The 16510-nt window shown below is 44.6% G+C and overlaps 2 protein-coding genes across 3 annotated transcripts; both read left to right on the top strand.

Annotated features, from left to right (window-relative positions):
* Window positions 1–305: 305 nt before the first annotated feature.
* Window positions 306–3178, top strand: HOXD10 (homeobox D10). The gene is made up of 2 exons (XM_058164978.1): window positions 306–1134; window positions 2901–3178. The coding sequence occupies exons 1-2, from the start codon at window positions 321–323 to the stop codon at window positions 3176–3178; spliced, it is 1092 nt and encodes a 363-aa protein (XP_058020961.1). The 5' UTR covers window positions 306–320.
* Window positions 3179–7632: 4454 nt separating this feature from the next.
* Window positions 7633–11789, top strand: HOXD9 (homeobox D9). Of its 2 annotated transcripts, XM_058164977.1 has the most exons (3): window positions 7633–8715; window positions 8806–9227; window positions 9673–11789. In XM_058164977.1, the coding sequence occupies exons 1-3, from the start codon at window positions 8408–8410 to the stop codon at window positions 9903–9905; spliced, it is 963 nt and encodes a 320-aa protein (XP_058020960.1). In that variant the 5' UTR covers window positions 7633–8407; the 3' UTR covers window positions 9906–11789. The 2 variants fall into 2 exon arrangements, with proteins under 2 accessions (XP_058020960.1, XP_058020959.1); XM_058164976.1 differs by having other exon boundaries at window positions 7635–9227.
* Window positions 11790–16510: the final 4721 nt, after the last annotated feature.

The raw sequence follows: 16510 nt of genomic DNA, 5'->3' as shown, positions 1-16510 counted from the left end.
GCACACACACACACACACACACACACACACGGGGGGGGGGAGGAGAGAGGTGGCTTGGGGCTGCGGCGGCCAGGGTGAGCGCGTGCATTTCCTCCTGGGTATCCTAGGTGTCGCTGTTGTCCACCTTTGCGCCGCAGTTCGGCGTGTCTCGGGGAGCACGTGATCGGCGGGGAGGTCGCGGCTCCCGGGCCGTTTTCGAATCTCATTGGCTCGCCTGTCATGTGGTCGTGCGGAGGCATCCACAATTACACCGGGAATGTTTTCGTAGAGATGTCAGCTTACAAAGGACACCCTCTCTCTTCCTCCAATTCCTCCCCAAAATGTCCTTTCCCAACAGCTCTCCTGCCGCCAACACCTTCCTAGTCGATTCCTTGATCAGTGCCTGCAGGAGCGATAGCTTTTATTCCAACGGCGCCAGCATGTACATGCCACCCAGCACAGACATTGGCACGTACGGGATGCAAACCTGTGGACTTCTACCGTCTCTGGCCAAAAGAGAAGTCAATCATCAAACTATGGGCATGAACGTGCATCCCTACATCCCTCCAGTAGACAATTGGACCGACCCCAACAGGCCGTGCCGAATAGAGCAACCTGTTACTCAGCAGGTGCCCACTTGTTCCTTTGCGACCAATATTAAGGAAGAAACCAACTGCTGCATGTATTCGGACAAGAGGGCCAAGTTGGCCTCCCCTTCCGACGTTCCTTCCTACCAGAGGTTAGTCTCTGACTCGTGTCCCATTGAAAACCCCGAGGTCCCCGTCCCAGGGTATTTCAGACTGAGCCAGACTTACGCCGGTGGAAAAGCCCAAGAGTACCATAACAGCCCTGAAGCCAGCTCCACTCTCATGCTGCAGTTAAACCCGCGCGGCGCTTCCAAACCGCAGGTCGCTTCGCAAGTTCCGATGGAAAAGAAAATGAATGAAAACCCCAGCGCCAACGCCAGCGCCAACGCCCCCGGCCACAGTAACGGCGGCGGCGGCGGCCATCAGCACCAACACCAGCCGGAGAACTCCGCCAAAGCCTCCTCCCAAGTGGAAAGTCCCGAGTCTAAGTCCGCGCTGCCGGACGAGCGGAGCTGCCTGGCCGAAGTCGCCGTCTCCAGCCCAGAAAGCCAAGAGAAAGAAAGCAAAGGTCGGTATGGTTTGCCAAGTTGGGAACGTCCGTAAAAGGCGAGGAAAACGCTGCCGTCGTTGCTCAGCAGAAAAGACGCTCTTTCCCTCCCGCCGTCCTTCCCTCCCCTCCTTCCCTCCCTCCCGCCGTCCCGTCCTGTCCTCACTCGCCCGCTCGCCCTCTTCCCCTCGGTTGGGTACTCCAGGTGTTAGACGCCCAGGGAAAGCGGGAGCAGCTGCTAAGGGTTCAGCTGCAACCGGTGTCCTACTTCTCTTTCCTGGCTCTGGAACTTGCTTTTGCTCCTTGGTTGGGCTGGGCTGGGCGTCCAAACAGAACATTCCAAGAATTGTGAAATTACGGTCTGTTCAGCACCTCCCCCCCCCGCCCCCAGCCTCTACCCCAACCTTTCCCACTAAGATCCAACCTTTCCTCTGTGGGTTTTCATTAATCTAACGGGGGTACAGGCGCTTCAAAATAAGAGTATTCTTCTGCCAGAGGAGGTAACGGCAGAACCAGATAAAAGTTTGAAAGAGGGAGGCAGTTAGAAACAACCTTAAAAAAAGAAAAAGAAAACTAAACTAGGATGTCCAGCCTTAGGATCCAGTTTAAATCTCCAAGGGTTGGTTATAGTTTGGAGTAGAGAATTTTATTCAATTCTTAAAATAAATGTGCTTCGTTCATTATTCTTTTAAAAGGAATGGGTGGCCAGCCACAGGAGATTTCATCTCCGGGGGGGATTGAGGGAGAATAAGCCCCCGCCCACAAATAATTTTGCAACCGCTGGTCAGAATTCGACCTTATTGTGTACATTTAAAATAAAGAACAACAACGGGCATCACGCACAAATCAAAGATAAATTCTGTATCTAATGGAGAGAATGCTTAAAATGAATGAAAGAAAAAAAAACCTTTGCTCAGTTTGGTATTCATTGTTCAAACTTTGGGGTTAATTGAGAGCTTAAAACATCCCTGCTTTAATATTCAATGGCAGGAGAGTTATAGGTGAGGCCCTTTCGAAATAAGTGAGATCAGAGGATTTTTAACTCAGGCTTTCCGTCCAATCTTTTGGTTAAAATCAGTGTTTTACAAGACCTAGTCTGATTGTAAAAGTCACACCCATTAAGATATTATTGTTGACAAGGAGGCAGGATTGAAACAGTCCCCATGAAACAGTGGTTGTTGTTGAACCAAAAATGTATCTGTTCCCAAACAGAGTGCCTAGATATTCTCATGCCATCACTCTGTTGAAAACCTAATTGTCACAATACTGTCTATGTCTATTTACTCATGTTGTATGGCATTATTATTATTATTATTAATAATAATAATCCTTATCGTCTTTACTACCCTGTCTTATTGCTATGGTGATTATGATGATGGTTACTTTGTTGCTTTGCATGTACACTGAGAGTTTCAGCATGGGGAGACAAATTCCTTCTGTGCCTAATGGCACTGTCTCAAATAAAGTATTCTATATTCTAGTATATAAAGAATATAACTGGAACTATCCCTATCATGAGAAATTGTGTGCTGCTGGCATTTTAAAAAAGCTAATGTGGAAAAAATGTTTTTTAAAGAAAAAAAATCACACTTCTTCCTGAATTAATGTAGGCACCTAGCTGGCAATGTTTCATACCCACAAGGAAAGAGGCATTCTTTTGGTCAGACACAATGGAAATGGGTTCATGGCCAAGGCTATAGTATAAGAGACTGAGGTCCTTTCTTTTCTGTTTTGTTTTGTCTTGTCTTCCTCCCCCTCCCACTTCCTTCTCCCTTCAATTTCACTAGAGGAAGCCAAGTCTGATACTCCAACCAGCAATTGGTTAACGGCAAAGAGTGGCAGAAAGAAGAGGTGCCCTTACACTAAACACCAAACACTGGAATTAGAGAAAGAATTCTTGTTCAATATGTATCTCACCCGAGAGCGCCGCCTAGAGATCAGTAAGAGCGTAAACCTCACTGACAGGCAGGTCAAGATCTGGTTCCAAAACCGCAGAATGAAACTCAAGAAGATGAGTAGGGAGAACCGAATCCGAGAACTGACTGCTAATCTGACTTTCTCTTAAATTGCACAACCTGGGCTGGTCACGATGCTGTTGCAATTGGTTGGCCCATGATTAAGAAAGACTGGCCCAGGTGGGTGAGTGGGCGGGCAGGCGGGCGGGCGGGTAGCAGTGGAGGGTACATGCCTTCGTGTTCCATTTTTAAAATTTCTGATATAATGTGTCTTTTTGTTATTATTTTTAGTGATGCAAATGTCCATGTATGTTCCTATGATATGTCTTTCTCTCTGACTCTCTCTCTCTCTCTCTCTGTTTCTGTCTGTCTCTTATCTCACTGTCTCTCTTGGGTTCACATGTATAGTTTATTTGTTTTTCTTCATCGTAATGCAGGGTAAACTCTGATTGATCCTTATAACTTGGTCTTAACTTATTAGAGCTGTTGACTTATTCCAACAATGTACATTTTTTTTATGTTTTTAACTAAACAAGGGGTATTTATGTGGGGTTATTACATGGGCCATAACATTTGGAATATATACAACAGTTTAACAATGACTGAATAAAATAAATTAATAAATGCGTTTCCTGGATTTGGGAAGCGAAAGAAAGGACAAGCAAGCACATTTGACAATGTAAATCTCCATCTCCATCCTTCCATGTGTTAGGCTTGTGCTTCACGCCAAGGTCTCTTTCATCCACAGAGATGGACGGACGTATCTTTCTCTCTCTCCTTGTGGTGCATACGTGGAATCGTGGTCTTTACAAGCAATATGTCTCCTTTTTGTGCATGTCTTATTTGCATGTATAATGCAATAAACTCTGTAAAGTTATTGAGTTCTATTCATCTTTCCAGAAAAAAACTGAGCAGCAAAGTGTTGGCTGAATCCCTTCCTGCGGGCCTGGGAAAAGACTAGCATGCAGGAAAGGGAAGCTGATGGCCACTAAGTGGTTCCCATTTTCTTCTTTCTCTTCTTCCTCTTTCTCCTTCTTTTCTGGGGACTGTTAAGTGTAAGATCAAATGCAATGGCTAAGCGCTGGTTGCAATGTGGCCGGGAACCTTTCAGGACTGGCAAAATCTTTGACTTAAGGCTGATACAAACCTCCTTCCCACAATTACATGGTCAGTGGATTTAAAAACAAGCAAAGCAGAAACCTTAAACCAAAGTAAGGCAATCTTTGGAGCAGGATAAACAGGATGTTTCCTAAATATTGGCCAAAGGCAATCTAGCAGGCAAGGGAAACGTAAGTGAAACCTCCCACACATCTTGCCTTATTTTCTTTAAGTGTGTGTGTGTGTGTGTGTGTGTGTGTGTGTGTGTTTAACTAGGCAGACGAAACTACAAAGAGTATTATTCAGTCGCCTTCTGAAAGTCAGAAAAATAATTTTGTCCATCTATCTTACCTAGCCCTTTCCTCTCCACTTTCAAAAGTTGCCCTGTTGCAGTTGGGTGCACGGGATTTGTGGGGGCATGGATCAATGCAAATCTGTTTCAATTTCCCTGCAATCTTGGCTGTTTTGATTGTTCTTGTACCAAATGTCAAGATAACGGAACTTGGGACTTTTTGCATCCCACATTCCTGCAAAATAAATATTACCAGCAAGTCACTTTATCTTCTGAAAAAAGAGGCTGGAGGAGAGGGAGGAAGGGAGGAGGAGGAGGAGAAGGAGGCCAAGAGAGAGAGAAAGCTTGGGGCAAAGAAGTATTGAAGCAGAATGGAGTTTGCAAATGAACGTGACTCTCAAATGAAGTCCAAATGGTACCCTGGAAGAGACGAATTGTAACTCAGGGTTGAACCGCTGGGTCCTTGGTTGTTTTCTTGCAGACGTTTCATTACCAAGTAACGTTTGTCTACAAGAAAACAACCAAGCCGAGAAAGTACCAAGGAGACCAGGGAAGTGCAAATGCTTGGATCCGTGTTCAGCGTCAAAGAACAGGCACCCCATAGTCATAATTAGAACCCCACCTTGCGTTCTAAACCAAGACCGTCCGAAAACACTGTGTTGCTTCCCTAGTGATACCTGAGTACGTCCGGAAAAGGAAGCCCAGAGCATTCGTTGGGTTCGCTGCTTTTAGTCCGCGCGAAGGAAGTTTTTTGAGAAGAACGCTCGAACTGGCGAAGGGCTCCGTCCTGAGGAAACTGTTCGAGTTATTACTAACTTCCAGGGATGTGTTGAGAAAACTTTACCCATTAGTTTAACCACTAGTTTTTTATTTCTTTTATCTGCTGATGTACCTCGCCTGTTTCTAAACTCATGCCTTTCGATCTGGTGGATCGAGCACGTTTTCCCTTATACTTTACTGGTTGAAAAATCCGTCAGTTTGGTATCCGGACACTTTGCTGTACATAACGTCATGTGGATTTGTTAACATCCTTTGAGGGGTGAAGAGGGAGAATATGTTTCCAAGAAACGCGCACACGTCGCCATTCTTTCGCAGCCCATTTTATTTTGAACGTAAATTCTGCGCCAGCCGAGGCCAATGCATTCCACACTGTTATACCAATTAGGATAGGTACGTTTCTCAGCCTTACACGTGGCTGGCTGGTTGTGCGTGCTTGTGCATAGACACATAGGCACGCAGGCACGGGCATCCACCTATAAACGTGTGCGTTCGCCGTAATAAACCGAAGGCTTTCACGTTGCTGGAAATTAAAAGGAATAGAGCTGTAAACTCTCAACGCTGCCGCCTTCTAGCAAATCTCCGAAAGGAGGGGTCTATAATAGGAAAACGCTCCACCTCGTCTTTCTCAGCCTGTCGGGAGGCAAACGCTGTGTCCGACAGCAGCGTCCGGCTTGTTTAATTGACGCAAGACCTTGGATTCGCAAGGATCTTCTTGCCCCTCATTCAAAGCAAATCCAGGTTTAGCCTCCCTGAAAAAGGAAAAGAAAAAAAAGCTGCGGGGGGGGGGGAAGGGAGGGTGCGCTTGCAAAAACAAAAAACTGGGTGGGAGGGGGAAGCAGTTGAATTACTAGAAGCCCGGCGAGACCATTGTTTCTCTAGTGCTAAAACCTACAGCCGGAAACTTGGCCTCCACCAGTCCATAATAAAGGCGGTAAAACGCGGCTGAAGCTCTATTTAATTGGGTCGGATGGCGGCGGCGGGGGGGGGAGCGAATAAAGGTGGCCGGAGGCTCCAGACTAGTTTTTTTTTTTTTTTTTAAGCATTTCTTCCTGGAAGTTGGCAGGGGCGCCCCTACCCCTCCCTCCCTCTCTCCGACTGCTGTCTGCCAGCGGGCTGGGCGTAGCAAGGCCGAGGCCGCTCCATTCACTAGCTGCACTCTTTCATTTTTATTCTCTTCCCGAACTCCTGGAAGTTATACTGCCGCTTCTTTGAAGTCCTTTGCGGTTCAGACCTCTGGGAAGCGCCGGCATTCAGCCTGAACGCAGAAGGGGGGGTGGGAAGGAGAGGGGGGGTAGGAGAGAGAGAGAAATGGATGGAGAGAGAGAGAGAGAGAGAGTGGGAGAAGCAGAGGCTCCGTGCCATCCGTCCGTTTTATTAGACGACGAGCACATTAATCTGTAATCAAATGCATCTCATAAAAGATTTATTGAAAAGCATAAAATCATGGCGGGGAATGAGAGAGAGACAGAGAGGTCTCGACTTCCACCTGTTTTCAAACAAGACCTGGGACAACCCTCCCTGCATCCCGACCCCCACTTCCCTCCGATTATTCAGGGGTTCCCATTTCACTCGGGCTCTCCCGCGCAGCGCCCGCTCGGTTTGTCCAAGAGATTCCCCGAGCCTCGCTCTGGCAAAGCCAGCCCCGCACTGCGCAGTTGCACGAGGTGCCTTCGCCTCGCCTTTCGCTTCTCTGTGCGGAGAACCGGGATCGCGACAGACGATCCTTCCTTCCTTCCTTCCTTCCTTCCTTCCTTCCTTCCCTCCCTCCTCCTCCTCCAAACGATCTTTCAGGGGTTCCTGGGGAGCGAGAGGGACGAGCTCAGCCGGGCCAGCGCTCCCCGCTCGTGGGATAAACGCGCGGGAAACGACTGGCAGCAAACCCGGGCCATGAAAGGCGAAGAAATAGTCCGCCACTTTGCGCTGCTCTGCGGGAGGGCCACGCCCTCCCGGACTCTGGCCTGAGGCAGCGCTGCCGTGGAAGGATTCGGCTCTTCTTCTCGCCCTCTTGCCCCCCCCCCATGTCAGGGCCTTCGTTTCTCCAATGCAGTTAGCAGGGCTGCGCTCCCTATGGCCGATAAGAGAGTGAGTGTGTGTGTGTGTGAGAGAGAAATGGATGGAAAAAAAGAGAGAGAGAGAGAGAGTGGGAAAAGCAGAGGCTCCGTGCCATCCGTCCGTTTTATTAGACGACGAGCACATTAATCTGTAATCAAATGCATCTCATAAAAGATTTATTGAAAAGCATAAAATCATGGCGGGGAATGAGAGAGAGAGACAGAGAGGTCTCGACTTCCACCTGTTTTCAAACAAGACCTGGGACAACCCTCCCTGCCTCCCGACCCCCACTTCCCTCCACTTATTCAGGGGTTCCCATTTCACTCGGGCTCTCCCGCGCAGCGCCCGCTCGGTTTGTCCAAGAGATTCCCCGAGCCTCGCTCTGGCAAAGGCAGCCCCGCACTGCGCAGTTGCACGAGGTGCCTTCGCCTCGCCTTTCGCTTCTCTGTGCGGAGAACCGGGATCGCGACGGACGATCCTTCCTTCCTTCCTTCCCTCCCTCCTCCTCCTCCAAACGATCTTTCAGGGGTTCCTGGGGAGCGAGAGGGACGAGCTCAGCCGGGCCAGCGCTCCCCGCTCGTGGGATAAACGCGCGGGAAACGACTGGCAGCAAACCCGGGCCATGAAAGGCGAAGAAATAGTCCGCCACTTTGCGCTGCTCTGCGGGAGGGCCACGCCCTCCCGGACTCTGGCCTGAGGCAGCGCTGCCGTGGAAGGATTCGGCTCTTCTTCTCGCCCTCTTGCCCCCCCCCCATGTCAGGGCCTTCGTTTCTCCAATGCAGTTAGCAGGGCTGCGCTCCCTATGGCCGATAAGAGAGTGAGAGTGTGAGAGAGCGCGAGAGAGCGCGCGCGTGTTTTATGGAATCCAACCAGCCACCCTTTTCCAACGCCAACATAGCGGATTGATTTACTTCGAGTATTGGTAAATATGATCACGTGGGCGGAGGGACCAATAGTTGAAGCTGGGAAAGGCTGCAAAATTCCAAGCAGAATTTTTTTTTTTCCCCGGACTGGGAGAAAATCCCCAGTTAACAGTGTTAACCGTTTTGTTTTTTTTTGAATCTCTCTCTCTCTCTCTCTCTCTCTCTCTCTCCCCCACACACACACGACCCACCCCATGCCGTGCCACGGAGGGAATCTCCCCAAAATGTCGTCGGGCGGCGGCACCCTCCGTAACTACTACGTGGACTCGCTCATAGGCCCCGACGCCGAGGAAGGGTACTATGGAGGGGGAGCAGGCGGCGGGCCCGGCCGGTTCCTACCAGGTCACCCCCTCGCCGCCCCCCGGTTGCCTTCAGGTGTGGCAACCGAGGGACCGGAGTTCGCCCCCTGCAGCTTTACCCCCAAGCCGCCCGTCTTCTCCTCCTGGCCGGCCCGTCCGCCTCCGGCTCAGCCCTCCACCCCGCTGCCGGGCATCTACCCTCCGTACGTGGCCCCGCCGCACCTTGGAGGGTCGGGCGAGGGGGGCAGGTACGTCCCTCCCTGGCTCGATCCTTACGCTTCCTTCCGCGGCAGCCACCGCGCCGCACTCTCGGCTGCGCCCACCGGCTCCGACCGAGACGCCGTCGCAGCCCCCGGAGCCCACTACGGGATCGGCAAGCCGGAGCCCGCCGCCTCTGCGTCCCTTGAGCCCCGAGCCTTCGCTTCTACTGCATCCGTCCCGTCCTGCGCGTCCGGTTCTGCAGCCCCGCGGACTGAGAGCTGCTCGGCCGCGGTCCGTTCCCCCGGGCCCGACTACGCCTGCGACTCCTTTCTGGCAGCGGCCGGCCAAAAGACGACTGCCGGGCTGGGTGGACCCGCTCTCGCCTCCACGGCCGGCAACGCCAGCCTCAGCCCGGCCAAGCCAGCCTCTGGAGGCAGCCGTAACCCCAGCCCGCTCAGCGACCTGAAGGAGGAAAAAGAGGAGCGGCAGCAGCAGCAGCAGCAGCTTGGCCCAAGTAAGTTTTTAAAACAATAAAAGAAGGAAGGAAGGAAGGAAGGAAGGAAGGAAGGAAGGAAAAAGAAGAGGAATAAAAGAAACCACACACACAGAGGAGCTGATTTATTGCCCCAACCTGTAAGGCTCTAGCATGCAAAGGGATAGTTTTACAAACCTATAAAAACGTCTAGACTCCCATCCCAGCAAAGCAGCCCCGGGAGCCCATAAAAAGGGAACCCCATAACCACCTTCTCTCATCAAGAAATCCTCACTCATCCAGCCAACAGCCTTTTCGGGCTTTTTATGATAATCTCTCCTCAGTTGTGAAAAGCGCAGGGATCCTTCTGAAATTAATTTAACAACCTTCCACTCATTTCTCCCCCCCCCTTTCGGCTGCCCTTCTCCCCTCACCGAATCCCCCTCTCCCTTATTTTCTTCCCCTCTCCCGTTACCCTCCTTTTCAGATAACCCGGCTGCAAACTGGATTCATGCTCGCTGCACCAGGAAAAAGCGTTGCCCTTACACCAAATTCCAGACTCTGGAACTGGAAAAGGAATTCCTCTTTAATATGTACCTCACCCGAGAACGGCGCTTTGAAGTGGCTAGGATTTTAAACCTCACAGAGAGACAGGTTAAAATATGGTTTCAGAACCGAAGAATGAAAATGAAAAAAATGAATAAAGGGAAAAGGGAATAAAGGAGAGTAACACTTTGGGGCATGTATTTGTGAAAATATTGTAGCGTGGATGGGGTTTTTTTTATGATGCACACAAACACACATGTATACACAGCACTGCAGCAATTAATTGTTCTTAAATGTTATTTTCTCAGGTACCTTGATTCAAACTTTAGATGAGTGCATTTTTTTAAAAAAATGAAAGATCAGGCGAATGACACTTTAGAATGAAAAGGGGTGAACGGGAAATCTTTCTGGGGCAGAGAATACTTCTGCGAAAAGGTGGGGAGGTTTTCTTTCATCTTCCACTTGGTTTTGAGATATAGTGTGTGCATATTGTTTGGGGGGGGAGTTTATTGTGTGATGTGCTTTGCACAAGTGTCTTAGAACACCCCCCTTTCCGGTGTCTTGCCCAGAGTTGCAGCAAAGTTAAGGAGCTTCAGGATAGAGCTGAATGATCAAGGAAGCTTTTTTAAGGCACTAGCACACAAAGCCTGCACTTCCTCAAAGTCAGCTTGACTGTTTCCCCAATCTCTCTGGGTTCTGTATACTAGGTTTTCCAGGACTCATGTCAGAGAGGGGGAAGAGGATGGGGATTCTTATGTGTGGCTAAACTATTAGATTCATCATCTAGCACTGGTGGGAACTTAATTATTCAAGTCTTAATCAAGAACCTAAGAATTATTCAGGTAGTCTCTAAGAATATAGGCAATCCCAAGCAGGGTAGGGTTCCCGTCCCCTAAAATGAAGGGAGATTATTATTATAATGGTTGATTAAATAGCCAGTTATGAGACTGGCCTTCATTCTCATTGAGTTCTTCCCAAGAACCTAAGATGTCATAATTATAATCTTAATCGGCATAGTATATGTGTGGATCCAAGCAGTGGCCTTTTGTAATTGACAGATGGAAATTTTGTCACTGAGAAGTTGCCATCCAAGATTTTTGGGTATGGCATCGAGGGTGCCATTATTATTATTATTATTATTATTATTATTATTATTATTATTATTATTATTATTATTATTATTATTATTATTATTATTAAACACAGCTTCCTTTCTTCAGTGCAGTGTATTAAGAGTGGTACTTGAAACTTTATTAATATTCGTAGGCCTAAAACACTTTGGCTCGCAGTCTGTATTTCTGTTTTATTTTCGATTCTATTTAAGAACGAATTATTATTATCCATTCACAACAATGTGATGCCAGTTCTTTAGCTAGTGTTGGCCTTTATACATATCGAGATCTGAGATATATCAGTAGTATATATGTGGCTCATATGGTGTTTTAGAGCTGACAGAAGGAAAAGTTGTCAACGGGCAGATTTTCTAAGTGCAGCCAAGATTTTTGGGTATGGCACCCAGCATGCTGAAAACCACTAGGACAACCACAGCCGGTTTATGCCATAATCTTTCAATTTTGATTTTCAGATCTTGATACCTTGTGATAAAGAATTCTACAATCCATTATCTTCTATTATTAATTTGCTTATTGTTCCCTGTTTTTTGTTTGCTTGCTTGTATATGTCCCAGGTTCTGGAATAAAATTTGGGCTCATGAAAAGAAAATTTCCAGCTTTTGAAGGGGAAAGCAAGTGGGAAGACAGATTTTCTAAGTGTGACATAGGTGCCATAAGGCCCAATCCTACATCTTGCCTCTCTATATCCCCAAAATTGCTACCGCCATTTCTACCAGATCATCCTTAGTCTAAAGACAATGACTGGCAGCATAGAAAGACCAGCTCCATTCTTCAAAAGTCTTTTCAGTGACTGAAGGATTTTCTTCCAACAGATTACCAACCTAGGAAACAACAGTATTTTTCTTGCTGGCATCCTACAAACATATTGCTTGTTCAGAAAATAATAATAAAAAATTTAAAAAAACAGTACAAATAAAAAAACAGTACAAAGATTTCTGGACCTATTTCTTTTTATGGGATGGGGGAATGGTGAAATTAACAAATTCCTATTTGAGATTTTTTTAAAAGCAGAAATTAGTTATAATTATGGTATTCTGTATCTCCAAATGGTATCTCCTGGAACATTTTTCCTTAAAAAAATAAATAAATTTATACTGGAAAAAAATGATAAATCCCGCTTTTACCTGGCCAGTTGTGCCAATAATACTCAATGCCTATTTAATCCTGGCCTTACATCAATCAAATATTTACCCAAGTGACTTGTGACTAAGTTTACATGCCTGTATTAAAAAAAAAAAACACTTGCTAATATCGACTAACAAGACTGTGAAGTCCTATTGACTTCAAGAAACGAAGATTTAAAAACCAGGGGAGGGGAGAGGAGGGGAGTGGAGTGGGAGAGAGAGAGAGAGAGAATAGAGCGGCATAAATGTTTTTTGGAAAGAGGGAAGTATTACTCCATGCTGAATTTAAAAATCTAGAAATAAATGCTGCCTTTTAAGATATCTGAACAACTATTGAAACACAGAGAAACTGCCTCAGGGACTTTGAGTCTTCTTAGAACTGGAGATGGTATCACACTTCCCTTTTTTCTGCTCCCCACCCAGCAAGCCAAAGGATAAAGGCCCAAGAAAAAGATGCTGGATTGGTGCTCTATTCATCTCCAGCGCTCTGCCTATCATTCTTTTTGAAAACAGGAAGAGCCAAGGTATAATAAAACCATTGAAAAGCGCAGACGTCTGGACCTAATGAGTTTACAATAAGGGATGGTACTTTGAGACTATCATTATTTTGATGTTTGTGGGGTATTTTGGAAAGGGTGAAACACAAATGCTAACAAAGTGAGGTCTTAAAATGTTGGACCATAAATATCAATGTTTAGACGCCAACATCGGAAAAGTTGGGACAATTCTTGGTTTAAGATTGCCATTAGAAGAACAGTTTAGAAAAACAGAAATTGTTTTTTAAACAGATTGGGAGGCGGCTAAGAGCAGACTAACAGAAGTGACAAAATTAGACCCCTCTCATCGACTTACCAGACATAGCAATTTAGAGAAAGAAAAAGCTCATTTCAGTCTTTGGAATTGAGCTGAACTGAATCTAAACTTCCCAGGGTTAATCCAAGTCCATGTGTATTGAATTCAAAATCTGGTGGATTCTGGCTGGAAACATGGTTATCTTAAATCCCTTCCAAATTGCCTGTTCTTACATGTGCTTGAGAGTTCATGTTTAGCAGGATATGGAAGGGAAATGAAGGTTAGAGCTAGGGTTTTAAAATTTAAAATAAGTTAAAAAGCAAGTTCAAAAGGGAAACTGTATAATATGAAAATAAAAACAAATGTGAAAAATTCACACTGCATCTAATTAGCTCAGATTTCATAGTGTCTTCAAATTATTTTTATTTTTTCCTCTTAAATAAGGCATTTGGTTAAGAAAAAGACCTGGTAATGAAATACCCTATGTGCATGCTAATAGAGGACAACACTGAAATTCACTGTATCTATTTTGCAATCTCTAAAAATGTCAAATAAGGCATATACAATAATACTTTCTTTTACAGTTCTGATTATAAAGTTCATTGGTAATTTTGCAATAATGCATGCTTTCCTTTAAATTTTTGATTAGGTCAATAATATTCATACAAGGAAAACTAGGATGGGAGATTTTTTTTAATTAATGGAGATTAAAAAACAATGAAGTTAATTTCTTAATCTTTGTTTTAAAAAAACCTGATAAAGATGGGATTTTATTCGGAAAGCCAGTTTAGATTTTTTCTGCCACTAGAGGGCGATATCGCTCTATTCTCTTATAATTTCCCACCCTTGTCCAAGAGAATAATTGTTTAAAATATGTATACAGTCTGTTTGGAAAAAAAACAGAAATTGTTTTTAAACAGATTGGGAGGGGCTAAGAGCAGACTAACAGAAGTGACAAAATTAGACCCTCTCATCGACTTACCAGACATAGCAATTTAGAGAAAGAAAGAGAGAGAGAGAGAGAGAGAGAGAGAGAGAGAGAGAGAGAGAATAGAGCGGCATAAATGTTTTTTGGAAAGAGGGAAGTATTACTCCATGCTGAATTTAAAAATCTAGAAATAAATGCTGCCTTTTAAGATATCTGAACAACTATTGAAACACAGAGAAACTGCCTCAGGGACTTTGAGTCTTCTTAGAACTGGAGATGGTATCACACTTCCCTTTTTTCTGCTCCCCACCCAGCAAGCCAAAGGATAAAGGCCCAAGAAAAAGATGCTGGATTGGTGCTCTATTCATCTCCAGCGCTCTGCCTATCATTCTTTTTGAAAACAGGAAGAGCCAAGGTATAATAAAACCATTGAAAAGCGCAGACGTCTGGACCTAATGAGTTTACAATAAGGGATGGTACTTTGAGACTATCATTATTTTGATGTTTGTGGGGTATTTTGGAAAGGGTGAAACACAAATGCTAACAAAGTGAGGTCTTAAAATGTTGGACCATAAATATCAATGTTTAGACGCCAACATCGGAAAAGTTGGGACAATTCTTGGTTTAAGATTGCCATTAGAAGAACAGTTTAGAAAAACAGAAATTGTTTTTTAAACAGATTGGGAGGGGGCTAAGAGCAGACTAACAGACGTGACAAAATTAGACCCCTCTCATCGACTTACCAGACATAGCAATTTAGAGAAAGAAAAAGCTCATTTCAGTCTTTGGAATTGAGCTGAACTGAATCTAAACTTCCCAGGGTTAATCCAAGTCCATGTGTATTGAATTCAAAATCTGGTGGATTCTGGCTGGAAACATGGGCATCTTAAATCCCTTCCAAGTTGCCTGTTCTTACATGTGCTTGAGAGTTCATGTTTAGCAGGATATGGAAGGGAAATGAAGGTTAGAGCTAGGGTTTTAAAATTTAAAATAAGTTAAAAAGCAAGTTCAAAAGGGAAACTGTATAATATGAAAATAAAAACAAATGTGAAAAATTCACACTGCATCTAATTAGCTCAGATTTCATAGTGTCTTCAAATTATTTTTATTTTTTCCTCTTAAATAAGGCATTTGGTTAAGAAAAAGACCTGGTAATGAAATACCCTATGTGCATGCTAATAGAGGACAACACTGAAATTCACTGTATCTATTTTGCAATCTCTAAAAATGTCAAATAAGGCATATACAATAATACTTTCTTTTACAGTTCTGATTATAAAGTTCATTGGTAATTTTGCAATAATGCATGCTTTCCTTTAAATTTTTGATTAGGTCAATAATATTCATACAAGGAAAACTAGGATGGGAGATTTTTTTTAATTAATGGAGATTAAAAAACAATGAAGTTAATTTCTTAATCTTTGTTTTAAAAAAACCTGATAAAGATGGGATTTTATTCGGAAAGCCAGTTTAGATTTTTTCTGCCACTAGAGGGCGATATCGCTCTATTCTCTTATAATTTCCCACCCTTGTCCAAGAGAATAATTGTTTAAAATATGTATACAGTCTGTTTGGAAAAAAAAAAACAGAAAAGAAAAAACAGGGATTTAATTTTTTCCCTATCAGCATAAGTGAACATGACTGTTATTTAGTATGTTTCAATTAATTATGGGGTAAAAGAAGCAATTCAGCATTTCCAAAGTACTTATAATAATTTATCAATTAAACTTAATGATTAAAGATTGCATAGGTGCCAATGAAAAATACGAATTTTCAGACATTCTTTTGCACACGTTAGGAAATTTAGTGAGACCTATGGAAATGTGTACTTTGCTTATTTTACTTTATTTTATCAAGAGGTTAATATTGATTTTATGGAAACAAAACAGAGCGAAGATTTGCCACCCAAGGGGCTTCAAGTTTCACTTAGGGACATTTTATTAATTAAACTTGTACACTGCCTCAATCCCAGAGGCAACTTACAATGGCTTACATATTAATATTAAAGCAGCAAATTTATATTGGTAAGCAAAAAACACGATACCCAATTAGTCATTAGAGAAGGCGGGGGTGTGGGGGAGAGTAAAAATCTGGTGTCAAGTTTTATAATCTTTTGTTCTTCCACTCTGGTTTCAAATGCAGCAACTATAACATTCAGTTAAAGGTCTCAGCAGATGGCAGCACTCGGATGAGCCCAAATTAAGCAGGGACGCAGCTTGGAAGGAACCCCATCAGGAAATCTCAAGTAGAGACCCAGCAGGGATAGGCCGGGAGTCCCAGAAAAAGCCAAATGGTAAATCACTCCTGTCTCCTGCTAAGAAAACTGCTCAAATGTGTCCATAAAGTGACCAGAGCCCAGTTTGGCTTTTCTCATTCCTGGAAATATACAGGGTGACTGGAAGACAAGGCCTTCTGTGTATGTGAGGATGGGAAAAAGTCTCAACACAATTCCAAAATCTGTTCTGGTATGTTGCCAATAGTCTCACATTTAATATCCTTGCTGTATGAGAGTTCAGAATTAAAAACACAGAAACAGATTAAAAAGAGACATTTATTTGAAAGCGCGGCCCATGACAATGGCTAATCAAAAGAAACTGTATTTATATGTTAACAGGGCTCAGATAATCCCCCACTTCACCCTCAACCCCCCACCCCGGAGAAGACATACATGGGAGATACAAGCTGGTGGAGCTCTTTTAAGGATCATGCTAGGCTGGGGACTCTGACTTTATAGCTTGCTCCCTGCTGGCCGAGTGTTGAGGCAGAATTTCTCTTATCACTGTTGTCTGCCAGACTGCCAAA

Source organism: Ahaetulla prasina, chromosome 1, assembly GCF_028640845.1.
Source record: "Ahaetulla prasina isolate Xishuangbanna chromosome 1, ASM2864084v1, whole genome shotgun sequence".
Classification (NCBI taxonomy): Eukaryota; Metazoa; Chordata; class Lepidosauria; order Squamata; family Colubridae; genus Ahaetulla; species Ahaetulla prasina.
This window is presented reverse-complemented; position numbering and strand designations above follow the sequence as displayed.